General features: G+C 44.6%; 1 protein-coding gene and 1 non-coding gene across 5 annotated transcripts in view; both read right to left on the bottom strand.

Annotated features, from left to right (window-relative positions):
* INSR (insulin receptor) overlaps positions 1-27,037 on the bottom strand; it is a 241,243-nt gene that overhangs the window by 170,466 nt on the left and 43,740 nt on the right. The window contains exon 1 of one of the 4 annotated variants that reach the window (XM_053582839.1): positions 2,329-2,874. The exons of 1 other annotated variant lie outside the window; for it this stretch is intronic. In XM_053582839.1, coding sequence (XP_053438814.1) covers positions 2,329-2,431 — 103 coding nt within the window. In that variant the 5' untranslated portion in view covers positions 2,432-2,874. Of the gene's footprint in view, positions 1-2,328; positions 2,875-27,037 lie in introns of those variants that run through there. 2 more of the 4 variants (XM_053582838.1, XM_053582841.1) reach the window with 2 other exon arrangements.
* On the bottom strand, positions 11,139-11,245 carry LOC128582691 (U6 spliceosomal RNA). Its single transcript, XR_008379138.1, has one exon. It is a non-coding gene; the product is annotated as a U6 spliceosomal RNA (small nuclear RNA).

The raw sequence follows: 27,037 nt of genomic DNA, 5'->3' as shown, positions 1-27,037 counted from the left end.
CAGCAGAGAGGTAAAGAATACGGATAGCCATAGGAAGGTGACCTAAGAAATGAGGGGGACCTAGAAATAAGAGTCTCACACCTCAGTGAGCTGAGGACCCACTATACTCAGCCCCCAAAGCTCTGTGGGATCCTATTTTAATTAATCCCACATTGCCTTCATTCTCTGACTTTGCAATGCCTACAGCCAATCTTGCACCAGAGCTGGCCAATCCAGAAGAACAGAGAGGGAAACGCTTGCCTAACTCAGCACAGCAATGAAGACCCCAATGAATGAAATAGGGTAGCCACCCCACTATGCATCTCCAACAGAAGCCTTTCCTCCCTTAAAAAATTCCCACTGAATTCCCTGCATCCACCCACCCCAGACCCCAATCAAAATGCCCTACTGCATTGACGTTAATAGATTAATGATCTGGAAAGTTCCTCGCCTCTCCCCAAGACTTCAAGAGGCATCACATCTCATTTCTTTGATAGGATTTTTGTTAACCATTACCCGAAGCAGGGGTGGGGAGGCTCAGACCCAAAAGAACAACTATTTGTTAGGAGACCAACATAGCTAGGATGTGAATCCCAGCTCCACCACCAACTGGCTCTATAACATCGTCAAGTCACTCCTGCTGCGAAAAGGACGGCCAGCCCTCACTATTAGGGTGGCAAAGAGGATTAACTGAGATTATATATGCAAAACCCATTATCCTCTTTAAGGTATTAGCTGGAGAACAAGGAGTTCCCTAAGATGCTAAAGGAGCCAGATAAACCCAGGGACTCCACCACCTGTGCCCCGCTTGGGAATAAATATTTCCTGAACACCTACTATGTGCTAAGCAATGTTCTAGGCTCTAGAAATGTAGCCGTAAACAATCTAAATAAATAAATAAATAGCCCCTGCCCTTGTGGAAACCATAAACATGCAAAGACAAGGTAAACCCACATACCAACCCTGAGGCACCAGGCACACACCCCAAATCCAAGGCTACAAGGAACCACAAGCACACAGAAGCACACGCACAAAACCTGGGATATGTCCAAACAGCCCACCTTGGATTTTCTTAACAAGAACCACCGCCCTTCATTGAGCACCTACTATGCACTCAGCAGCCCGAAGCTTTTAGACATTACAGAGCTGCTCCACAACTCTGCCTGGTCAACCCCAGACCTTCCTTCTGCTCCTCCTTCCTCACCAGCAGATTTAGGAGCTCCAATTTCTTCCCTCCCCCACCCCCTCCTCATCTTGATCAATTTCCTTTTATGGGAAAATCCGAAGCAGTAGCCCAACAGATATTTTTTTAAGCAGACCCTCAAACCCCACGGTAGGAAACTCATGCAATGTTCTTTGAAATGTTTCTTCGGTCTTTGCCTCACAACCAGAAAGGTGCTCGCCCCGAAGCGCCCAGGGGTCGGGAATAGAGAGGCTCACTCAAGATCAAAGACCCTTTCATGAGGATGGAGCTGAGGGCTGAGAAGGGTCCCAAGAGACTGGAAGGGAGGAGGGGCAGCAGTCTAGAGCCCTGGGTAAACCAGAGAGAGGGGTTCAAGTTCTCACTCTGGCACCGACTTCAGGGCAAGTGAGTTATGCATCCTGCCTGAGCCTCAGTTTCTTCCTCTGTGAAATGGGTGCAAAACAGTTTCAGCCTCCAGTGGCCACTATGACGATCCAGAGAAATAGGATGGGCAGGCCTGCGGCATATGGGTGACACTAATTATAATAATCATCTTTAAACCGCCACTACTTCTGTTACTACAATGGCTGCTGTCCTTAAGGGTTCAGGATTGGCCTCCGGACATCTGGAAACAGAACCCGAAACCACAACACGGACCTGGAGTCCTGGCTGGCCACAGGCTTCCATCCACGGAAGCAGAGTAGAGAGGCTGCTGCTGTTCTCCACCCCGGGCACAGTCACCCACCAATGGGCCACTCTGTGCTTTGACTCCAAACGGTACGAGCTCAGGCTCTGGCTGTCGGAGGCTGTCCGGACCCAGTGACCCCATCTCCTAAAGGCGACCCAGAGAGGACGCGCGTCACGTCTCGGGGGGTGAGTTGGGCTTGGAAGGCGCCAGGCACGGGTCGGAGGCGCGCTCGAGAGAGGCGCCTGGGTGGGGCGGGCACTGGGGCGAGGTTCCTCCGGCTCAGGTCCGGCACGCAGGGCGCGGAGTCGCGAGCCCGAGCGGGCAAAGGCCAAGGTCAGCAGCTTCTAGCCCCTAGAAGGGACGAAGCGACTCTCCTGGCCACCACCATTCCTCCCCGGGGGCGGGGGGAGTTCCAGTTTGCGGAGGATTCCCCTCTCCACAGCTATGATCCCCGCCCACCCCCAAACCCCACACTCACCCTCTCCCGGGTACAAGTGGCCTGCGGCGCCCACCAGCAGCGCGGCCATGGCCACCAGCAGCGGTGCGGCAGTCGCCGCTGCCCACCCGTCCCCGGCGCCCATGGCTGCAGGAGCGCTGGGTCCCCGCGGATCAGAGCGCTAGGCGCCCGCCCGGGGGGGTCATGTTCCAGGGAGGCCACCCGAGAGGCGCTGGAGCCGCGTGTCCTTCTCTTCCACGCCCGCGGCGGGCGGGCTGCAGCCTGGGTCTGGGAGAGCTCTAGAGTCAGCCCGGGAAGGGAGCGCGGCCTCGGAGATAGAGACGAGGCCCGGCGGTGATTGCCCCGATCCCAAGCCACTGCGGCCCGGGCCCGGTCCGGGATCTCAGAGGTCCGAGCTCTGCGCTGTGCCCCGGCCTCCGGGCTCTCGGCCTTGCGCGCTCTGGGCCGCGATCTGCGGACTCCGGGACAGAGGGACGCTCGGGCAGACAGACGCGCTGACCGGCGGGCGGGCGGCGGGAGCCAAGGCTGCTCGGGCGGGTAAACAACGCGGCCGGTCAGCTGGGCCCCGCGCGGGCCGCGGGAAGAGGTGGCGCGGATCCGGCCTCGGAAGGGACTCGGCGCCGGTAGAGGCCGGGCAGAGGGAGGGAAAGACCTGCGCAGGGAGGTGCCGCCCGGCCCCGCCCCTCCCTCCCGCACAGCCCGGCCCGCAGTGGGGGCGCCCGGGATACCCGCCAGCCCCAAGCGCGGGTCTCAGGTCCCGGGGGCGCCCCAGATGCCCCACGCTGCGGGACGGATCCTGCCTCTCTCTGCCATTTTGCTATTTTGTTCTTCGCGGGCTTTGAGAGATACATTTTGATTTTTTTTAATATTGCATTAAAATATTATTTATCTTGGTGACTCGGGCTTGAGCACTCCCTTAAAATTTTCGGCCCAGCGGAGTACTGCCTAACTTGCTACCCTCTTCCGGGCCCAGACAGCCACGCTAGTCCGAGAGTGCGCGGACGCCCCAGATGTACCACCCTGCGAGCAACCCCGCCCAGCGGCGCGACCCACTCCAGGCCCCTAGGGACTGCCACGTGCCCATGTGCTTGGGGACCCTTCGCCAGGGTCTGCGTCTCCAGGTGGAGGAATGAGGTCCTAAAAAGAGGCGAACCAGGCGCTGGAGACCTTGGCTTGGGCTCAGGAGGACACCCAATTGTCAACGCGCAGACCAGTCCATAGGTTTTGAATGTCTAGCAATGTCATTCAGGAACATAGCGTGGCGACCTCCAACTGTAAGTGGGGAAGGGCCCGTGGTAGGAAGATCAGCAACTCCACTTCCTGCAGAGTCTCGGAGGCCTCACCTCTTTGATAGTTTGACAATATCTGCATGCCAGAATTGAGAGGGAGCTTGGGAGATAAAACTTGGGAAATCTCCCTGCACAGCCAAGTCATTCATTCTTCCTCCCTTTATTAAATAAAGTTTGCCAGGGGCTGGGCTCACTGCTGTCCAACACGCAGAAACGATTCTTGCCATCACCCCACCCCGTCCGTCACACCTCAGCCTGGCTTCATTCACCCCTCTGTCCCTGTAGGCCTTCCCTCATCACACGATGTGTAGAGAAGGGGGTCTCACTATGTTCCCCAGGCTGGTCTGGAACTCCTGGCCTCAAGCTATCCTCTCACTTCAGACTACCAAAACACTGAGGTTTCAGGGGTGACCCACCATGCCTAACCATTTTCACAACATGTTACCTGAAATTTTAATTTATTGTTTAGTGTAATTTCTCCCCTCCCTGGGAAGGCAAAAATCTTGTTACTCTTGTTCACTGCTTAAACCCAGTGCCTGACAATGTGTTGATTAATAAATATTTATTGAAGGGAAGCGTCCACAAGCCTTAAGTAATAGGGGATTTACAGTAAGCAAAACAAGCATGGTCCATTTCCTTTTAGGGCTCACAATTTTGCGGGAGAGAGACCTATTAAATAATTGTGTGTTGTGAATTGAGAGGAATGGATGTGCATAGGGAGATATCTGCTGAGTGTGTGATTTTGACCTGAAATCTGAAGAAGAGAAGCCAGCCAATGGAAGGGTAGAGGGAACAGCATGTGCAAAGACCCAGAAGACAGTGGATGGGGTAGCATTCTTGCAACTGAATCATACACTGTAGTTATAGAAAGAGGAAAAACTGGACCTGTGAGCAGAAACTACAGCTGACCCTTGACCAACACAGGGCTGAACCATGCTGGTCCACTTATATGTGGATTTTTTTCAGTGAATATATTGGAAAATATTTTGGAAGCTTGGAACAATTTGAAAAAACTCAAAGATGAACCATGTAACCTAGAAATACAGGAAAAAATAAAGAAAATCTTAGGTATGTCATGAATGCCTAAAATATATGTAGATACTAGTCAATTGTGTACACGAATCTGCTATAAAAAATTAAAATTCGGCTCGGCGCCTGTGACTCAAGCAGCTAAGCTGCCAGCCACATACACCTGATCTGGCAGGTTCGTATCCAACCTGGCCTGCCAAACAACAATGACGGCTGCAACCAAAAAATAGCCGGGCATTGTGGTGGGCGCCTGTAATCCCAGCTACTTGGGAGGCAGAAGCAGGAGAATCGCTTGAGCCCAGGAGTTGGAGGTTGTTGTGAGCTGTGATGCCACAGCACTCTACCCAGGGTGACAGCTTGAGGCTCTGTCTCAAAAAAAATAGTTAAAATTCATCAAAACTCACAAACACTTACAGACCATATATAATGGCATTCCTAATCTAGACAATGTGAACAAGACTAAAAATGCAGTATTAAATCACAACTGCATAAAATTAACTCTAGCATATACCTACTACTATAATAATTTTGTAGCCCTGCTGGAACACAGTGGCTCATACCTGTAATCCTCTCAGGTGTGAGGAGGGGAGACCAAGGTGGATTGCTTGAGTTTAGGAGTTTGAGACCAGGCTGAGTAAGAGCTAGATCCTGTCTCTCTCTACTAAAAATAGCGAAGCATTGTGATGGGCACCTCTAGTCCCCGCCACTTGGGAGGCTGAGGCAAGACGATCCCTTGAGCCCAGGAATTTTAGGTTGATGTGACCTCTGACACCACAGCACTCTACCCAGGGCTACCAAGAGGGATTGTCTTAAGGAAAAAAAAAAGAAGAAGAAGAAGAAGAAAAAGAAAAGAAAAGTCTGGATAATGGGGCACTGTACATACACCATACAAAATATGTGTCCGTTGACTGCTGAGGTCATTCCAGTCAACAGTAGGCTATTAGAAGTTAAATTTGGGGGCAGTCAAAAGTTATATGCATCCCATTCCAGCAGCTGCAAATAAAAAGAGAGAGTGAGAGAAAAGAAAAAAAAAATTAAACAAAAAAAAAGTTATATGCTGGGGGGGTCAGTGCCCATAACCTCTGCCTTGTTCAACAGTCAATGGTAGAAGATCCAGAATCTCCTTCAAATATGTCATGTTAAGATGTGCTTTGGGTTTTTGTTTGTTTGTTTCTTTGTTTGTTTCTTTTAACCTGAAAGCAATAGGGAGCCAGTAGAATGTTGACATAAAAGGGTGAACATAATCAGATTTTCTTTCTTTCTTTCCTTTTTTTTTTTTTTAGAGGCAGAGTCTCACTTTGTCACCCTTGGTAGAGTGCTGTGAAGTCACAGCTCACAGCAACCTCCAGCTCTTGGGCTTGGGTGATTCTCTTTCCCCAGCCTCCCGAGTAGCTGGGACTACAGTCGCCTGCCACAGCGCCCGGCTATTTTTTTGTTGCAGTTTGGCCAGGGATGAGTTTGAACCCACCACGCTAGGTATATGGGGCTGTCACCCTGCTCACTGAGCCACAGGTGCCATTCCACAATCAGATTTTCTTTCCAATGATATCTCACTGTCTGCAATAGAGCAGGAGTGGCCCACAGAGGACTAACTGGAGGCAGCGGCAGCCCTAGGGTATCAAAAGTAGTGGGTTTGATGAATGTTGATTCTGTTCCTTCTGGTGCAAACTTGTCCACAACCATGGGCTTCTCTTTACCCACAGGAGCTCCATCAGTGGGCAGGATGTGCTGAAAAAGGCCACACCATCCTTCAGAGCTCTCATGACACAGGACTGCTGTGCTGGGTAGAAAGGCCAAAGGCTTTCAGCAGTGACTTGCTGGGAGAAAATTAAGACACCACCACTCCCCAAAACCACTCCCTAACTCTCTGCCATCCCCCGCAAAAAAAAAAAAACCCCTACAAACTGAAACCCAAGTCAATCTACCATTTCATTAAAGTCATTGGGATGGAAGTTGAAAATCCCCATTTTGCAAAGTCCTCTGTAGTAATTAATTCAGGTAAAAACCATTAGCAGGGGCTAACAGGATTTTTATTTACGTCCTCTCCAAGTAGCTCTTTGCAAGGCACTTGACAGTGTCACAGGAAAGGAAGAACAGTAGCTTCAGAGTAGAGAAAATTGGCAGATACCATTCTAAATTAAATGACTGAAGTGGATCCTGGATTTTTTTCTTTTGTAATGCAAGTCACCTAGGACAACTGAGGAAGGCTGAAACAAATGATGTCTTCCATCAGTGTTAATTTCGATCACTGTACCAAGATTGCATAAGAAAATATTCCTGGTTTCAGGAAATATACTGAAATATGTAGGGATAAAGAAGTATAATGTCTGCAACTTACTCTCAAATGGTTCTGAGAAAAAATAGAGAGAGAGCTCAAAGCAGAGGTGATAACATGTGATAAAGCTGATGAATCCTGGGAGAGTGTGAACTCACGAACTCTTCACACTATTCTTGCAACTTTTCTGGAAGCCTGACATCTGTCAAAATTAAAAGTTAAGAGAGCAAAGTTTGGGAAACCTATTTGGGGCTTTTTGTTTTCCTTTGTTTTTGTTAGCTAGCCTTTGGTTTTGATATTCAAGCATGTTGTGCTCTGAATACACAGTCTAGAGGGAGAAAGAGAGACCGTTTCATAGTTCATGAACACAGTCACTCAATACCTTACTTCTGTTGCCCTTTCCAGAGGACCTGGGGAGACCCCCACCTCCACACTCCCCAAACACGGGACCCATTTCGCATTTCATTAAAGCCGAAAGCCAAATGCAAATCCTGGACCCTTGTTGTTATGGAAACTGCTCAGCACCTAGCCTTTACGAGTGCAGGGGTGAAAAGCTGCAAACTGATTTCACTCGTGAATAACAAAACACAAACTCAGAGGCAAGGTTTTGTTTAAGATAATTTTTTTTCAAGTTTAAAGAAGAGTTTACTCATAGAATGAGGAGGAAGATTAAAAGACAACACCAATGCCAGGATCTGGGCCAGGAGTGCAAAAATGGTTCAATTCTAGGAAGGCTAAGTTCACCGCATGAATAGATCTGGGAGAAGAAAATGCTCGAGAATCTCCATGGTGCCAAATTCCACAGCCACTTAACAATAAATTAAGATTCTGTGATACACAAATTTTGTTCTATAATTTCAGAGTGTGAAAGATTTTTTTTTTTAGAAAGTCTTACTCTTGCCCAGGCTAGAGTGCCGTGGTATCAGCCTAGCTCACAGCAACCTGCTCCTGGGTTCAAGCGATCCTCCTGCCTCAGCCTCCTGAGTAGCTGGGACTACAAGTACCTGCTATGATCCCTGGATAATTTTTCAATTTTTAGTACAGATGGGGTCTTGCTCTTAGGTTATTCTCAAACTCCTGACTGCAAGCATTCCTCCTGCCTTGGCTTCCCAGAGTGCTAGGATTACAGGTGTGAGCCACCACCCTGGCCAGAGTGTGGAAGATTTCTCTAAACAAGGCACGAATTCCAAATTTAAAATTTAAAACCAATAAATTTGGCTACGTAAAAATTAAGATTCAGATAGAGAGGTATAGACAGTGAGTTTTACTGTTCTACACCACTGCAGAGTGACTATCATCTACAAACATTGAGGAAATTCACCACAACAAGACCAGCTCTACAGGAAATACTTCAACCTGTTCTGCACACTGACCACCACAATGGATCAGCAGCAAAGTAAGAACTTAGAAATTAAAGGACAGAACCGAACCTCCACACTGATGCAAAAGATAAAACTAAGCAATGGACTCTCACAAAATAAGATGAATAAAATACTACCACACTTATCAATTATATCAATAAATGTTAATGGCTTGAATTCCCCACTGAAGAGACATAGATTGGTTGACTGGATTAAAAAACACAAGTCATCCATTTGCTGTCTGCAAGAAACACACCTGGCTTCAAAAGACAAATTAAAGCTCCGAGTCAAGGGTTGGAAGACAATTTTTCAGGCAAATGGCATTCAGAAGAAAAGAGGAGTTGTAATCTTATTTTCAGATTCATGTCGATTTAAAGCAACTAAAGTCAAAAAAGACAAAGATGGTCTCTTTATATTGGTCAAGGGAAAAATACAACAAGAAGATGTTTCAATTCTAAATATTTATGCACCCACTTTACATGCTCCCAGATTCTTTTTTTTTTAATTTTTTTATTAAATCATAACTGTATACAATGATATGATTATGGGGCATCATACACTCACTTCATAAACCATTTGACACATTTTTATCACAGTGGTTAACATAGCCTTTCCAGCGTTATCTCAGTTACTGTGCCAAAACATTTACATTCTACATTTACCAAGTTTCGCAAATACCCCTGTAATATGCACCATAGGTGTGATCCCACCGATTCCCCTCCCTCTACCCACCCCCCCCCTTTCCCACTTCCCCCTATTGTTAAGTTGTAGCTGGGTTATAGCTTTCATGTGAGAGTCCCAAATTAGTTTCATAGTAGGGCTGTGTACATTGGGTATTTTTTCTTCCATTCTTGGGATACTTTACTAAGAAGAATATGTTCCAGCTCCATCCATGTAAACATGAAAGAGGTAAAGTCTCTATCTTTCTTTAAGGCTGCATAGTATTCCATGGTATACATATACCACAATTTATTAATCCATTCGTGGATCGATGGGCACTTGGGCTTTTTCCATGACTTAGCTATTATGAATTGGGCTGCAATAAACATTCTGGTACAAATATCTTTGTTATGTTGTGATTTTTGGTCTTCTGGGTATATGCCCAGCAGAGGAATTACAGGATTAAATGGCAGATCTATTTTTAGATCTCTGAATGTTCTCCATATATCTTTCCGAAAGGAATGTATTAATTTGCATTCCCACCAGCAGTGCAGAAGTGTTCCCTTTTCTCCACGTCCACGCCAACATCTCTGGTCTTGAGATTTTGTGATATAGGCTAGTCTCATTGGAGTTAGATGATATCTCAAAGTAGTTTTGATTTGCATTTCTCTGATGATTAAAGATGATGAGCATTTTTTCATATGTCTGAAGGCCGTGCGCCTGTCTTCTTCAGAGAAGTTTCTCTTCAAATCCCTTGCCCAGCCTGCGATGGGATCCCTTGTTTTTTTCTTGCTGATGCGTTTGAGTTCTCTGTGGATTCTAGTTATTAAACCTTTGTCAGAGTTATACCCTGCAAATATCTTCTCCCATTCTGAGGGCTGTCTGCTTGCTCTGCTTACTGTGTTCTTAGCTGTGCAGAAGCTTTTTAGTTTGATCAAGTCCCAGTAGTGTATTTTTGAAGCTGCTTCAATTGCCCGGGGGATTCTCCTCATGAAATACTCACCCAGACCGATTTCTTCAAGGGTTTTCCCTGCATTCTCCTCTAGTATTTTTATAGTTTCATGTCTTAAGTTTAATCTTTAATCCAATGAGAGTCTATCTTAGTTAATGGTGAAAGGTGTGGGTCCAATTTCAGTCTTCTGCAGGTTGCCAGCCAGTTCCCCCAGCACCATTTGTTAAATAGGGAATCTTTTCCCCACTGAATGTTTTTAATTGGCTTGTCAAAAATCAAATAGCGGTAAGTAGCTGGATTCATCTCTTGGTTCTCTATTCTATTCCAGATATCTACTTCTCTGTTTTTGTGCCAATACCATGCTGTTTTGATCACTATCGATTTGTAGTAAAGTCTGAGGTCTGGTAGTGTGATTCCCCCTGTTTTGTTTTTATTTCTGAGTAATGTCTTGGCTATTCGAGGTTTTTTCTGATTCCATATAAAACGAAGTAATGTTTTTTCAAGATCTTTAAAAGATGACAGTGGAGCTTTAATAGGGACTGCGTTGAAATTATATATTGCTTTGGGTAGTATGGACATTTTGATAATGTTGATTCTTCCTAGCCATGAGCATGGTATGTTTTTCCATTTGTTAACATTTTCAGCTATTTCTTTTCTTAGAGTTTCATAGTTCTCTTTATAGGGATCTTTCACGTCTTTTGTTAGGTAAATTCCCAAATATTTCATCTTCTTTGGCACTACTGTGAATGGGATAGAGTCCTTAACTGCTTTTTCAATTTGACTGTTGTTGGTGTATATAAAGGCTACCGATTTATGAATGTTGATTTTGTAACCTGAGACGCTGTTGTATTCCTTGATCACTTCTAGGAGTTTTGTAGTAGAGTCCCTAGTGTTTTCCAGATACACAATCATATCATCTGCGAAGAGCGAGAGTTTGATCTCTTCTGACCCTATATGGATACCCTTGATCGCCTTTTCTTCCCTAATTGCGGTGGCTAAAACTTCCATTACAATGTTGAAAAGCAATGGAGACAATGGGCAGCCTTGTCTGGTTCCTGATCTGAGTGGAAATGATTCCAATTTAACTCCATTCAATATGATATTGGCTGTGGGTTTGCTGTAGATAGCCTCTATCAGTTTAAGAAAAGTCCCTTCTAGACCAATTTTCTTGAGTGTTCTGATCATGAAGGGATGCTGGATATTATCAAAAGCTTTTTCTGCATCAATTGAGAGAATCATATGGTCTTTGTTTTTTTTTTTTTTTTTTTAATATGGAACGCTTCACGAATTTGCGTGTCATCCTTGCGCAGGGGCCATGCTAATCTTCTCTGTATCGTTCCAATTTTAGTATATGTGCTGCCGAAGCGAGCACGGTCTTTGTTTTTTAATATGTTTATGTGCTGAATTACATTTATAGATTTACGTATATTGAACCAGCCTTGAGACTCTGGGATAAAACCAACTTGGTCATGATGTATAATTTGTTTGATGTGTTGTTGGATTCTGTTTGTTAGGATCTTGTTGAATATTTTTGCATCTATATTCATTAGTGATATTGGTCTATAATTTTCTTTTCTTGTTGGGTCTTTTCCTGGTTTGGGGATCAGGGTGATATTTGCTTCATAGAACGTGTTGGGTAGTCTTCCTTCTTTTTCTACATTTTGGAACAGGTTGAGTAATATAGGTACTAATTCCTCTTTAAAGGTTTGGTAGAATTCTGACGTGAAACCATCTGGTCCCGGGCTTTTCTTTTTAGGGAGGTTTTGTATAGTTGATGCTATTTCTGAACTTGATATGGGTCTGTTCAACATTTCCACTTGATTCTGGTTAAGTCTTGGAAGGTGGCGTGCTTCCAAGTATCGGTCTATTTCCTTCAGATTTTCATATTTCTGAGAATAAAGTTTCTTGTAATATTCATTAAGGATTTTTTGGATTTCTGATGAGTCTGTGGTTATTTCGTCTTTGTTGTTTCTGATTGATGATATTAGAGATTTTACTCTTTTTTTCCTGATTAGGTTGGCCAGAGGTTTATCTATTTTATTGACCTTTTCAAAAAACCAGCTTTTTGATTTATTGATCTGTTGTATTATTCTTTTGTTTTCAATTTCATTTAATTCTGCTCTAATTTTGGTTATTTCTTTTCTTCTACTGGGTTTGGGGTTGGAATGTTCTTCCTTTTCCAGTTGCGTGAGATGTCCCATTAAGTTCTTAACTTCCTCTCTTTCCGTTCTCTTGAGGAAGGCTGGCAGTGCTATAAATTTCCCTCTTAGAACTGCCTTTGCAGTGTCCCAGAGGTTCTGATAGCTTGTGTCTTCATTGTCATTTTGTTCCAAAAAATTGGTGATTTCTTTCTTAATCTCATCTCTGACCCAGCTATCATTCAGCATAAGGTTATTTAACTTCCATGTTTTTGTATGGGTATGCAGATTCCTGTTGTTTGTCAGCTCAAGTTTTATTCCATAATGGTCCGAGAAGATGCATGGAATAATTTCTATTCCTTTAAATTTACTGAGGTTAGACTTGTGACCTAAAATGTGATCAATTTTGGAGTAAGTTCCGTGGGCTGATGAGAAGTATGTGTATTCAGTTTTGTTGGGATGAAATGTTCTGTAGATGTCTGCTAAATCTAAATATTGGATGGTTAGGTTTAAATCTAAGATTTCTTTGCTCAGCTTCTTTCTGGAGGATCGATCCAACACTGCCAAGGGAGTGTTGAAATCTCCAACGATTTTGGAGCTGGAGGAAATCAAGTTACTCATGTCTGTTAGAGTTTCTCTTATAAATTGAGGTGCATTCTGGTTGGGTGCATAGATATTAATAATTGAGATCTCGTCATATTGAGTATTACCCTTAACAAATATGAAGTGACCATTCTTGTCCTTCCTTACTTTTGATGGTTTAAAGCCTACTGTATCTGCAAATAAAATTGCAACACCTGCTTTTTTCTGATTACCATTTGCCTGAAATATGGATGACCATCCTTTCACCCTGAGTCTGTATTTGTCTTTTAAGTTGAGATGTGACTCTTGTATGCAACAAATATCTGGCTTGAGTTTTTGTATCCACTCAGCTAACCTATGCCTCTTTAGAGGACAGTTTAAGCCATTCACATTGATGGAGAGTATTGATAAGTCTGGTGGAATTTTGGGTATCGAGTTTTTCAAAGGTCCAGTGGACATTTTTAATCCTTTCGCCAGTGTGGAAGTTGGAGTTTGATCCGAAGTTTCTGAGTGAGTTTACTTTTGTGGTATAGGATTGGGTTGGTCATTGTGGAGGATAGGTCTGAGAACATCCTGAAGAGCTGGTTTACTTATGGCAAATTTTTTCAACATATGAATGTCATTGAAGTATTTAATTTCTCCATCATAGATGAAACTCAGTTTAGCTGGATACAAGATCCTGGGTTGAAAGTTTTTTTGCTTTAGGAGATTAAAAGTTGATGACCAGCCTCTTCTTGCTTGAAAAGTTTCAGCAGAGAGATTTGCAGTTATTCTAATATTCTTACCTTTGTACGTTATGGTTTTCTTTCGCCGGGCTGCTTTGAGAATCTTCTCTTTCATGTTAACTTTAGTGAAGCTAATTATGATATGTCTGGGAGATGGCTTATTGGGGTTGAATAGTGCTGGGGTTCTGAAGCTGTCTGCTATCTGAATTTCAGATTCTCTAGGCATGTCTGGAAAATTTTCTTTCATAATTTCATGTAGAAGGGCCTCTGTGTCCTTGGCAGCCACTTCATCATTCTCCGAAATTCCTATAACCCTTATGTTGGTTTTTTTTTCGAATTATCTGAGAGCTCTCTGAGTGAGTGATCCGTTTTTGCTCTCCATTTCTCTTCCTCTTTGAGAGATTGGGAGCGTTCAAAGACTTTATCTTCAATGTCAGAAATCCTTTCTTCTGCTTGCTCCATTCTGTTACTGAGGGATTCTACTGTATTTTTCATATCTTTGAGGGCTGTAAGTTCTTGTTTCAGTGTGTCTAAGTCTTTGGTGGTTTTGTCTTTAAATTCATTAAATTCTTGAGACAATTTTTGAATTTCTCCTCGAATTCCTAATTCCATTTTATTAATCTTGTCTGCAAACCAAATTCTGAATTCGACTTCTGACATCTCAGCCAGTTGTTTATGAATGGGATCTTCAATCACATCTGCCGTATCTTTTCTTGGGGGGGTTGATCTATTCTGGTTATTCATGTTACCAGAGTTGTTCCGCTGATTCCGCCCCATGGTTTACTCCCTTTGGTTTTTCCCCAGGGGTTTTATCGAGGGCCCGTACAGTGTTGTGGCCTGAGAAACTGGGGCCCTGTCCGGTGTGGTGGAGCAAAGTGGTTCTGTCTTGTTTTCAGCTGGTTTCTGTTCGATCCTATTGCAACTTCTACTCTGGCTTGAAGTCTCAGCTGTGTGGAAAAATCAGCAATTAAGTCACCCTGCCTGCCCACCTCTGGCCCCAGTTGGAAAAGGAGAATCAAACCTTCCTACAATCGCACACCCAGGGCACCGCCTGAAGAGTCCTCAGTCTATTAGCCCAGTTCAAAAGGTCCGAATCAACTGTCTCAATCGGCACTTGTCTCGGGTGGAAGGGTTCAAGAGGTCTCTGGGAACTGGATCACAGGTGCCTGGTGACTCCTCTGACACAGCTCACCCCAGTGCAGCGTGGAGTCAGGAGGAGCCACCCAGCAAACAGAGCAGTCTGGGAAGGTTGACGTCTCCTTCCCCACTTTGCCCCTCCGTCGGACCCAGTCACTGGTATCTCTGCAGATGGCTAACCCAGTTGCCTGCAGTGAACAGACACTCCAGGGGTTTGCACCTGCCTGAATCGCAAGGAAGTCTGCCAGGCCCCCGCAGACTGCCGCTATCTAGCAGGAGGAGATGGGGCCTGACATCTTTGAGTGTTTGATGCAGGTGATGGGAAGGAGGTGTTCACTCAGGCTTAGCCCCGTCCCTGATGCATGCTGCTAACAGAACAGAACAGAACAGACAACTTTGTGAGGTTCTGTCTCTGTTCCTGTCGTCACCTACAGGAGACGGGCTGTTTTGAGTCCAAACGTCTTTGCTGCTGGAGAATTGCGTCTGAACACTTCTCTGGGTGGGCCCCGCCCTGGAGGCTTCCGGGTTTGTGAGCCGTGTCACCGGTGGCCTCCTCTGGTTGCCCAGGGAGACAGGGGGTGTGGCCTCAGAATATCCAGAAGTGAGCGTTCTGCCGTTAAAGAAAAAACGGCTGTTGATCTACCTCCAGGGAACTGCTGCTCTGGTGTGGGCACTCAGGCGACCCTTTTCTCCTCTGTCCCGCGCCCCAGAGTCAGCACTGAGCGGCCGCAGTTTGTGCTGGGTCCACACCCCTTAAGAGATCCCCCAAGAATCAGAACTCTTGGGGGATGGGCCCCCAGACCCCGATTGGGAGTGGGGCGGGGGGAAGCTAGAGTTTCATTCAGTTTCACGCAATACTATGGTCTGGGGAGGGCTCCTGCACTGCACCGCAGGGAAGTGCCGCCAAGGCTTGATTTCCCCTCAGCAGAGTGCCCTCTCCTCGCTCACGTGTCCCAGAGTCAGCGCTGACCTGACGCAGCTCAGGCACTGTGCACTCCCCTCGAGAAATCACCCAAGGAGCCGAACTCCTGGGGGATAGGCCCTCAGACCCCGAGTGAGAGTAGGGGTTCTCAGCTCTCAGCGGGGAGGCCAGAGTCTGATTCAGTCTTGGGCCCCGTATGCCCGGGGAGGGTTGCTGCACTGCACCGCAGGGAAGTGCCGCGAGGCGTGACTCCCCCTCAGCCCGGTGCCCTCTCCTCACTCGTTGCGCCTCAGAGTCAATGCTGACCAGTCACAACTCGGGGACTGTCCACTCCCCTTGAGAAATCACCCAAGGATCCGAAGTCCTGGGGGACAGGCCTCCAGACCTCAGTGGGCGGGAGGGGAGCGCCGGGGATTCAGGGTTGCCGGCAAAGGATTCCCAAAGTTTTATTCAGCCCTATGTCCAGCAGGAGAACTCCACGGCACCCCAGTAGGGGAGGTAGGTCCAGTTTTTAGAAGGTCTCTCCCGTGGAGTGTAGTGGGAGGGCCTTTAATTTCTGCCCGCTTGTTCAATTGTGGGGCTCTGGAGCCGGTCTCATGGGGTAGGGGGACTCCCGTCCGCTTGGTGGTGGATTTTGTACCTTTTGTTTGCGTCCTTGTGATCACAACTTGCCTCAGCGGTGTTGATGTGCGTTCTTCAGCCTTCTCTCTTGGTGAGGCTCAAGTCCACCAGGATACTTACTAAATTCCTGTCCCTTAACTCTCCTTCTGGACGGGAGCCTTTGTTGAAAGCTGGCTTCAGTCCGCCATCTTGTCTCCCACCTCCCGCTCCCAGATTCTTGAAACAGACCTTACTCAGTCTGAGCAATATGATACCTGATAATACCATCATAACAGGAGACTTTAACACTCCTCTTACAGAGCTGGACAGATCCTCTAAAAAGAAATTAAACAAAGATATAAGAGATTTAAATGAGACCCTAGAACAACTGTGCTTGATAGATGCATATAGAACACTCCATCCCAAAGATAAAGAATATACATTCTTCTCATCACCCCATGGAACATTCTCCAAAATTGATCATATCCTGGGACACAAAACAAATATCAACAGAATCAAAAGAATTGAAATTTTACCTTGCATCTTCTCAGACCATAAGGCACTAAAGGTGGAACTCAACTCTAACAAAAACGCTCGACCCCACACAAAGGCATGGAAATTAAACAATCTTCTGTTGAATAACAGATGGGTGCTGTAAGAAATAAAACAGGAAATCATTAACTTCCTTGAGCATAACAACAATGAAGACACAAGCTACCAAAACCTGTGGGATACTGCAAAAGCAGTTTTGAGAGGAAAATTCATTGCTTTAGATGCCTACATTCGAAAAACAGAAAGAGAGAGCATCAACAATCTCACAAATCATCTTATGGAATTGGAAAAAGAAAAACAGTCTAAGCCTAAACTCAGTAGAAGAAAAGAAATATCCAAAATCAAATCAGAGATCAATGAAATTGAGAACAAAAGAATCATTCAGAAAATTAATGAAACAAGAAGTTGGTTTTTTGAAAAAAAATAAATAAAATAGTAAACCATTGGCCAGACTAATGAGAAATAGAAAAGTAAAATCTCTAGTAACCTCAATCAGAAATGATAAAGGGGAAATAACAACTGATCCCACAGAGATACAAGAGATCATCTCTGAATACTACCAGAAACTCTATGCCCAGAAATTTGACAATGTGAAGGAAATGGATCAATATTTCTAATCACACCCTCTCCCTAGACTCAGCCAGGAAGGAATAGAGCTCCTGAACAGACCAATTTCAAGCACCAAGATCAAAGAAACAATAAAAAAATCTTCCAACCAAAAAATGCCCTGGTCCAGATGGCTTCACACCAGAATTCTATCAAACCGTCAAGGAAGAGCTTATTCCTGTACTGCAGAAATTATTCTAAAAAATTGAGGAAGAAGGAATCCTCCCCAACACATTCTACAAAGCAAACATCACCCTGATACCAAAACCAGGAAAAGACCCAAACAAAAAGGAGAATTTCAGACCACTCTCACTCATGAATATAGATGCAAAAATTCTCAACAAAATCCTAGCCAGTAGATTACAGTTTATCATCAAAAAAGTCATACATCATGATCAAGTGGGCTTCATCCCAGGGATGCAAGGTTGGTTTAACATATGCAAGTCCATAAACGTTATCCACCATATTAACAGAGGCAAAAATAAAGATCACATGATCCTCTCAATAGATGCAGAAAAAGAATTTGATAAAATCCAGCACCCTTTTCTAATTAGAACACTGAAGAGTATAGGCATAGGTGGCACATTTCTAAAACTGATTGAAGCTATCTAGGGCAAACCCACAGCTAATATTTTACTGAATGGAGTAAAATTGAAAGCTTTTCCTCTTAGAACTGGAACCAGACAAGGTTGTCCTCTGTCACCTTTACTATTCAACGTAGTGCTGGAAGTTCTAGCCAATACAATTTGGCAAGACAAGGAAATAAAGGGAATCCAAATGGGAGCAGAGGAGGTCACACTCTCCCTCTTTGCTGACGATATGATCTTATACTTAGAGAACCCCAAAGACTCAACCACAAGACTCCTAGTAGTCATCAAAAAATACAGTAATGTTTCAGGATATAAAATCAATGTCCACAAGTCAGTAGCCTTTGTATACGCCAATAACAGTCAAGATGAGAAGCTAGTTAAGGACACAACTCTCTTCACCATAGTTTCAAAGAAAATGAAATACCTAGGAATATACCTAACAAAGGAGGTGAAGAGGAAATTCCTTCTCTATAAAGGAAATTATGAAATCCTCAGAAAGGAAATAGTAGAGGATATTAACAAATGGAAGAACATACCATGCTCATGGATGGGAAGAATCAACATTGTTAAAATGTCTATACTTCCCAAAGCTATCTACCTATTCAATGCCATTCCTATCAAAATACCAACATCGTACTTTCAAGATTTGGAAAAAATGATTCTGCATTTTGTATGGAACTGGAAAAAACCCTGTATAGCTAAGGCAGTTCTTAGTAATAAAAATAAAGCTGGGGGCATCAGCATACCAGATTTTAGTCTGTACTACAAAGCCATAGTGCTCAAGACAGCATGGTACTGGCACAAAAACAGAGACATAGACACTTGGAATCAAATAGAAAACCAAGAAATGAAACTAACATCTTACAACCATCTAATCTTCAATAAAACAAACAAGAACATACCTTGGGGGAAAGACTCCCTATTCAATAAATGGTGGTGGGAGAACTGGATGTCTACATGTAAAAGACTGAAACTGGACCCACACCTTTCCCCACTCACAAAAATTGATTCAAGATGGATAAAGGACTTAAATTTAAGGCACGAAACGATAAAAATCCTCCAAGAAAGCATAGGAAAAACACTGGAAGATATTGGCCTGGGGAAAGACTTCATGAAGAAGACTACCATGGCAATCGCAACAACAACAAAAATAAACAAATGGGACTTCATTAAACTGAAAAGCTTCTGTACAGCTAAGGAGACAATAACCAAAGCAAAGAGACAACCTACACAATGGGAAAGGATATTTGCATATTTTCAATCAGACAAAAGCTTGATAACTAGGATCTATAGAGAACTCAAATTAATCCACATGAAAAAAGCCAACAATCCCATATATCAGTGGGCAAGAGACATGAATAGAACCTTCTCTAAAGATGACAGACAAATGGCTAAGAAACACATGAAAAAATGTTCATCATCTCTATATATTAGAGAAATGCAAATCAAAACAACCCTGAGATATCATCTAACCCCAGTGAGAACGGCCCACATCACAAAATCTCAAAAATGCAGATGCTGGTGTGGATGAGGAGAGAAGGGAACACTTTTACACTGCTGGTGGGACTGCAAACTAGTACAACCTTTCTGGCAGGAAGTATGGAGAAACCTCAAAGCACTCAAGCTAGACCTTCCATTTGATCCTGCAATCCCATTACTGGGCATCTACCCAGAAGGAAAGAAATCCTTTTATCATAAGGACACTTGTACTAGACTGTTTACTGCAGCTCAATTTACAATCGCCAAAATGTGGAAACAGCCTAAATGCCCACCAACCCAGGAATGGATTAACAAGCGGTGGTATATCTATACCATGGAATAGTATTCAGCCATTTAAAAAAATGGAGACTTTACATCCTTTGTATTAACCTGGATGGAAGTGGAAGACATTATTCTTAGTAAAGCATCACAAGAATGGAGAAGCATGAATCCTATGTACTCAATTTTGATATGAGGACAATTAATGACAATTAAGGTTATGGGGTGGAGGAAAAGCAGAAAGAGGGATGGAGGGAGGGGGTGGGGCCTTGGTGTGTGTCACAGTTTATGGGGGCAAGACATGATTGCAAGAGGGACTTTACCTAACAATTGCAATCAGTGTAATCTAGCTTATTGTACCCTCAATGAATTCCCCAACAATAAAAAATAAATAAAAATAACAGCAATGGCTCTGAACCAATTTTTTTTAAAAAAACCCTATAATGCTTTATAAAAGGACATAAAAGAAGACTTGAATGAATAAACAAATATACTTTATTTCTACATAGAAAAGAATAGGAGTCATCATTCTCCCCTAAAATTTTATAAATCCAATTCAAATCAAAATCTATACTTAAAAGAATATAGAAAAATCATTCTGAAGTTTACCTGGCTTTGGGTTTCTCAACCTCAAGTCCGTCACACTGAGGGATGGGTGATCCTCTGGGGGGCCATCCTGAGAGCCGTGACACTGAGGGATGGGTGATCCTCTGTGGGGACTGTCCTGACGGCCGTCACACTGAGAGATGAGTGATCCTCTGGTGGGGGGGGGGGGAGTCGTCCTGAGAGCCATCACACTGAGGAACGGGCGATACTCTGCGGAGACTGTCCTGAGAGATGTCACACTGAGGCACGGGTGATCCTCTGGGGGGCCGTCCTGAGAGCCATGACACTGAGGGATGGGTGATCCTCTGTGGGGACTGTCCTGAGGGCCATCACACTGAGAGATGAGTGATCCTCTGGGGGGGGGCGATTGTCCTGAGGGCTGTGACACTGAGGGATGGGTGATCCTCTGGGGAGCCGTCCTGAGGGCCGTGACACTGAGGGACCGGTGATCCTCTGGGGGGACTTTCCTGAGGGCCATGACACTGAGGGATGGGTGATTCTCGGTGGGGGGGGCATCCTGACAGCCATGACACTGAGGGACGGGTGATCCTCTGCAGTAACTGTCCTGGGGGCCATCACACTGAAGGATGGGTGATCCTCTGGGGGGCTGTCAGGGGCCATCACACTGAGGGATGGGTGATCCTCTGGGGGGCTGTCCTGAGGGCCAGGAACTGAGGGATGCATGATACTCTGGGGGGACTGTCCTGAGGGCTATGACACTGAGGGAAGTGTGATGCTCTGTGGGGACTGTACTGAGGGCCCTGACACTGAGGGATGGGTGATCCTCTGGGGGGACTTTCCTGTGGGCTGTGACACTGAGCGATGGGTGATCCTCTGTGGGGACTGTCCTGAGGACCCTGACACTGAGGGACGGGTGATCCTCTGGGGGGACTTTCCTGAGGGCCATGACACTGAGGGATGGGTGATCCTCAGTGGGGGGGGAGGCATCCTGAGAGCCATGACACTGATGGACGGGTGATCCTCTGCAGTAACTGTCCTGAGGGCCATCACACTGTGGGATGGGTGATCCTCTAGGGGGCTGTCCTGAGGGCCATGAACTGAGGGATGCATGATACTCTGGGGGGACTGTCCTGAGGCCCATGACACTGAGGGATGGGTGATCCTCTGTGGGGACTGTACTGAGGGCCCTGACACTGAGGGATGGGTGATCCTCTGGGGGGACTTTCCTGCGGGCCATGACACTGAGCAATGGGTGATCCTCTGGGGAGACTGTCCTGAGGGTCGTGACACTGAGGGAAGTGTGATGCTCTGTGGGGACTGTCCTGAGGGTCCTGACACTGAGGCATGGGTGATCCTCTGGGGGACTTTCCTGTGGGCCGTGACACTGAGGGATGCGTGAACCTCTGTGGGGGCTGTCCTGAGGGTCGTGACACTGATGGATGTGTGATCCTCTGGGAGGACCGTCATGAAGTTCGTGACACTGATGGATGCGTGATCCTCTGGGAGGACTGTCCTGAAGTTCGTGACACTGAGGGAAGAGTGATCCTCCGGGGGGGACTGCCCTGAGGGCCCTGTCACTGAGGGATGTGTTTTTCCTCTGGGGTGCTGTTCTGAGGGCTGTGACACTGAGGGTTGGGTGCTCCTCTGAGGGAACTGTCTGAGGGCTGTGACACTGACGGATGGGTGCTCCTCTGGGGGGACTGTCCTGAGGGCCATGACACTGAGGGATGGTTGATCCTCTGGGAGGACTATCCTGGGGGTGATCCTCTGGGAGGGCTGTCCTGAGGGCAGAACACTGAGGGATGCGTGAACCTCTGGGGGGACTGTCCTGAGGGCCATGTCACTGAGGGATGGGTGATCCCCTGGGGGGGGCTGTCCTGAGGGCCGTGACACTGAGTGATTGATGATCCTCTGGGATGACTGTCCTGAGGGCCATGACACTGAGGGATGCGTGATCCTCTGTTGGTCTGTCCTGAGGGCAGTGATACTGAGGGATGGGTGATCTCTGGGGGTACTCTCCTGTGGGCCATGACACTGAGGGATGCATGATCCTCTGGCGGGGCTGTTCTAGGGCCGTGACACTGAGGGATTGGTGATCCTCTGGGGAGACTTTCCTGCGGGCCGTGACTTGAGGGATGGGTGATCCTCTGGGAGGATTGTCCTGAGGGCCGTGACACTGAGGATTTGGTGTTCATCTGGGAGGACTGTCCTGAGGGCCCTGACACTGAGAAATGGGTGATCTTCTGGGAGGACTGTCCTCAGGGCAGTACACTGAGGGATGGGTGATCCTCTGGGGGGCTGTTCTTAGGGCCGTGAAACTTAGGGATGGGTGATGCTCTGGGGGGCTGTTCCGAGCATTGTAGAATGTTCAGCAGCATCTCCGGTCTCTACCACAAGATGCCTGTTCTAGCCTTATTGGGACAACCAAAAATATCTTTGGACAGGTCCCAGTGTCCCCAGGGATACAAAAATCATCCCTGGATGAGAACCACTGTTCTAAAAGAATAAAATTAAATCAAAACGGGGGGGGGGGAATATCTCATTTAGAAGGGTAATTGGTAAAGATACTACCATTCTCAGATATTAAAATATCCTAAAGCAAAAAGAAACTTGAAGAAGTACACATATAGACAGTTGAATCAATATATCAGAAGGGACAACCCAGAAAAAGACTTCAGTTTTTTTTTTGAGATAGAATCTCACTCTATCACTGAAGCTGGAGTGCAGTGGTGTCATCACAGCTCACTGCAGCCTCAAACTCCTGGGCTCAGGTGGTCTTCCCACATCAGCCTCCCCAGGAGCTGTGACTACAGGCACACATAACCATGCCTGGCTAAGTTTTCTACTTTCTGTAGAGATGGGGCTCACTTTTGCTCAGGCTGGTCTCAAACTCCTGGCCTCAACAAATCCTTCCACCTCAGCACCCCAGAGTAACAGGATTACAGGCATGAGCCACCACACCTGGCCTTCAATTTTTAATAATTTGTTTTTAAATGTGCCTTTCAGTCAATTGGAAAGAGAGAAATCTTCTCCAATGCCATCATGCAATGAAAGGAATGGGAATAATTATTTGGTAACTTGAACAGAATGGACTATAAAAACTAGATGTGAAAGTGCATTTAAATAATTTGTTTGGCTGGGCATGGTGGGTCACACCTGTAATGATTGTGGCTCCTACCTGTACCTTAGGCAAACCACATTCCTCCTAGCATAAGTTCAAGACCAGGCCCCGTCTCTAAAAACTAGCGGGGCATTGTGGCAGGTGCCTATAGTCCCAGCTCCTCTGGAGGCTGAGACAAGAGGATCAGTAGATTAGAATTTAAGTATAAACTGAGCATGGTTACTCATGTCTGTAATCCCCCCCACTCCCATAGTAAGAGGGTGGCTTGAGCCCAGGAGTTCAAGGCCAGCCTGGGCAATACAGTAAGGCCCCATCTATAAAAAAAAAAAATTAAAAGTTAACAAGATGTGGTGGCCTCAAAAAAATAAAAAATTAGCTAATTAAAAATAGCATGCCTATAGTCCCAGCTACTTTGGTAGGCACTTGGCCCAGTAGTTCAAGGCTGTATGACTGCACCATTGCACTCCAGCCTGGGTGGCAGAGCAAGACCCCATTTCTAAAAAAAGAAAAAATATCCCTAAGCTCTCACCTAACAGGCACAAGGTGGCACACCTCCTGGAGAAGCGCTCAACTGCAACATGGACTTCACCTAATAAATGCAAACAATGTAACCTAATCACATGTACCCTTATATTAATCTGAAATAAAAAATAAATAAGTAAAAATATAAGCAATAAAATAAATAAAAACTAAATTTTAAGCACAAAACAAACTAGAAGAATATGCAATTGGTTATGTATCAGTCTTCCGAGGGAGAACACTATGTAAGCATAAAGCCACCAAAGAAATGATAATAATTTCAGGATTTCAGTCCATGAGAATAAAAGTGTCTACATACCCCAAAAGAAATGACCACAGTGAAAACGGAAACAACATAATAAGAAAATGTATTCAATGAAACCTAATTCTTTATGCCCTCAATGAACCTGAACAATAAATAAAAAAGAAGAAAAAAGAAAATGTAATCAACAAGTATAACACTAAAGGTTAAGATCTGTATTATTAAAAAATAGTGTTTTCTATGGGTTTGAATCCGGCCCAGGTGCCAAACAACAATGACAACTACAAAAAAAAAAAAATAGTGTTTTCTTTTTTTTAATTATTATTTTTTATTAAATCGTAACTTTGTACATTGATGCATTTATGGGGTTCAGGGTACTGCTTCAATATACACTGTGAAATACTTACGTTGAACTAAGTAACACATCCATCACAATTATACTCATTTCTTAGTAGTTTTGAAATGTAACATTGCATCATGCACATCAGGTGAGGTCCCCCCAGATACCCTCCTCCCATATCCCCCCTCCTCTGTCTCTCCCCTTCTACCTTCTGGACTATAGTTATGTTTTGCCATTCATATGAATGTGTAGGTGATTTTATGTTGATTTCATAGTACTATTGAGTACATTGGATACTTTTTTTTCCCATTCTTGAGATACTTTACTAAGAAGAATATGTTCCAGCCCCATCCAGGTAAACATAAAAGATGTGAAGTCTCCATCTTTTTATGGCTGCATAGTATTCCATGGTGTACATATACCACAATTTGGTAGTCCATTCATGGGTCAATGGGCACTTGGGCTGTTTCCATATCTCAGCTATTATGAATTGGGCTTCAATAAACATTCTGGTGCAAATGTCTTTGTTGTAAAATAATTTTTGATCATCTGGGTATATACCTAGTAGAGGAATTGAAGGATCGAATGGTAGGTCTACTTGTAGTTCCTTGAGTATTCTCCAAACGTCTTTAAAAAAAGGTCATATTAGCTTGCATTCCCACCAGCAATGTAGAAGTGTTCCCTTCTCTCCGCATCCTTGCCAACATCTGTAGTTTTGGGATTTTGTGATGTGGACTATTCTTACTGGAATTAGATGGTATCTCAAAGTGGCTTTGATTTGCATTTCTCTGATGATTAAGGATGATGAGCATTTTTTCTTTCTTTCTTTTTTAGAGACAGAGTCTCATTTTATTGCCTTCAGTAGAGTGCCATGATGTCACACAGCTCACAGCAACCTCCAGCTCTTTGGCTTATGTGATTCTCTTGCCTCAGCCTCCCAAGTAGCTGGGACTATAAGCACCCACCCCAACGCCTGGCTATTTTTCTTGCAGTTTGGCCTGGGCTGGGTTTGAACCTGCCACTCCTCAGTATATGGGGCCAGCGCCCTACCCACTGAGCCACAGTTGTCACCCAGATGAGCATTTTTTCATGTGTTTGTAGGCCATGTCTTCATCAGAGAAGTTTCTGTTCAAGTCTCTTGCCCACATAGAAATGGGGTTATTTATTCTTTTCTTATTGATTAGTTCGAGTTCTCTGTAGATTCTAGTTATCAGACCTTGTCAGAAGCATAACCTGCAAAAATCTTCTCCCATTCTGAAGGTTGTCTGTTTGCTTTACTTACTGCGCTCTTGGCTGTGCAAAACTTTTTAGTTTGATCAGATCCCGTGATGGATTTTTGGTGTTGCTTCAATTGCCCAGGGGGGTCCTTCTCATAAAATATTCCCCCAGGCCAATTTCTTCAAGTGTTTTCCCTGCACTCTCTTCTAGTATTTCATAGTTTCATGTCTTAAGTTTAAATCTTTTATCCAGTGAGAATGAATTTTTGTTAATGGTGAAAGGTGGGGGTCCAGTTTCAGTCTTCTACAGGTCCTCAACCCATTCACCCAGCACCATTTGTTAAATAGTCTTTCCCCCACGAATATTTTTGATAGGCTTGTCAAAGATAAAATGACAATAATTAGCTGGATTCATCTCTTGGTTCTCTATTCTGTTCCATACATCTACCTCTCTGTTTTTTGTGCCAGTACCATGCTGTTTTGATCACTATAGATTTATAGTATAGCCTGAAGTCTGGTAATGTGATACCTCCTGATTTGTTCTTTTTTCTGAGTAATGTATTTGCTATTGGAGGTTTTCTGATTCCATATAAAACAAAGTACTATTTTTTCAAGTTCTTTAAAGTATGACTATGGTGGTTTAATAGGGATTGCATTAAATCTGTAGATTGCTTTGGGTAGTATGGACATTTTAACAATGTTGATTCTTCCCAGCCATGAGCATGGTATGTTTTTCCGTTTGTTAACATCTTCAGCTATTTCTTTTCTCAGAGTTTCATAGTTCTCCTTATAGAGAACTTTCATGTCCCTTGTTAGGTAAACTCCCAGATATTTCATTTTCTTTGGTACTATTGTAAAAAGAATAGAGTCCTGGACTATATTTTCAGCTTGACTATTGTTGGCATATATAAAAGCTACTGACTTGTAAGTAGCTACTGACTTGTAAGTATTGATGTTGTATCCTGAAATGCTGCTGTATTCCTTGATCACTCCTAAGAGTTTTGAAGTTGAGTCCCTGGGATTTTCCAGGTATAGGGTTATATCATCAACAAAGAGTGAGAGTTTGATCTCTTCTGACCCTATTTGGATACCTTGATCACCTTCTCTTGCCTGATTGTGATGACAAAGACTTTCATTACTATGTTAATAGCAGTGCAGACAATGGGCATCCTTGCCTTATTCCTGATCTGAGTGGAAATGTTTTCAATTTTACACCATTCAATATGATATTGGCTATGGGTTTGCTGTAGATGGCCTCTATCAGTTTAAGAAAGGTCCCTTCTATGCCTGTTTTCTTAAGTGTTCTGATCATGAAAGGATGCTGGATATTATCAAAGGCTTTTTCTGCATCAATTGAGAGAATTATATGGTCTTTGTTTTTTATTTTATTGATGTGATGTATTATATTTATAGATTTGCATATGTTGAACCTACCCTGTAACCCTGGAATAAAAACAACTTGATTGTGGTGTATAATTATTTTTTTTATTTTTTTTTTTTGTAAAGAAAGGGTTTCACTTCATTGCCC

Source organism: Nycticebus coucang, chromosome 3 (assembly GCF_027406575.1).
Source record: "Nycticebus coucang isolate mNycCou1 chromosome 3, mNycCou1.pri, whole genome shotgun sequence".
NCBI classification, from domain to species: domain Eukaryota; kingdom Metazoa; phylum Chordata; class Mammalia; order Primates; family Lorisidae; genus Nycticebus; species Nycticebus coucang.
Note: the sequence above shows the minus strand (reverse complement) of the source record. Positions and strands in the feature narration are given on the sequence as shown.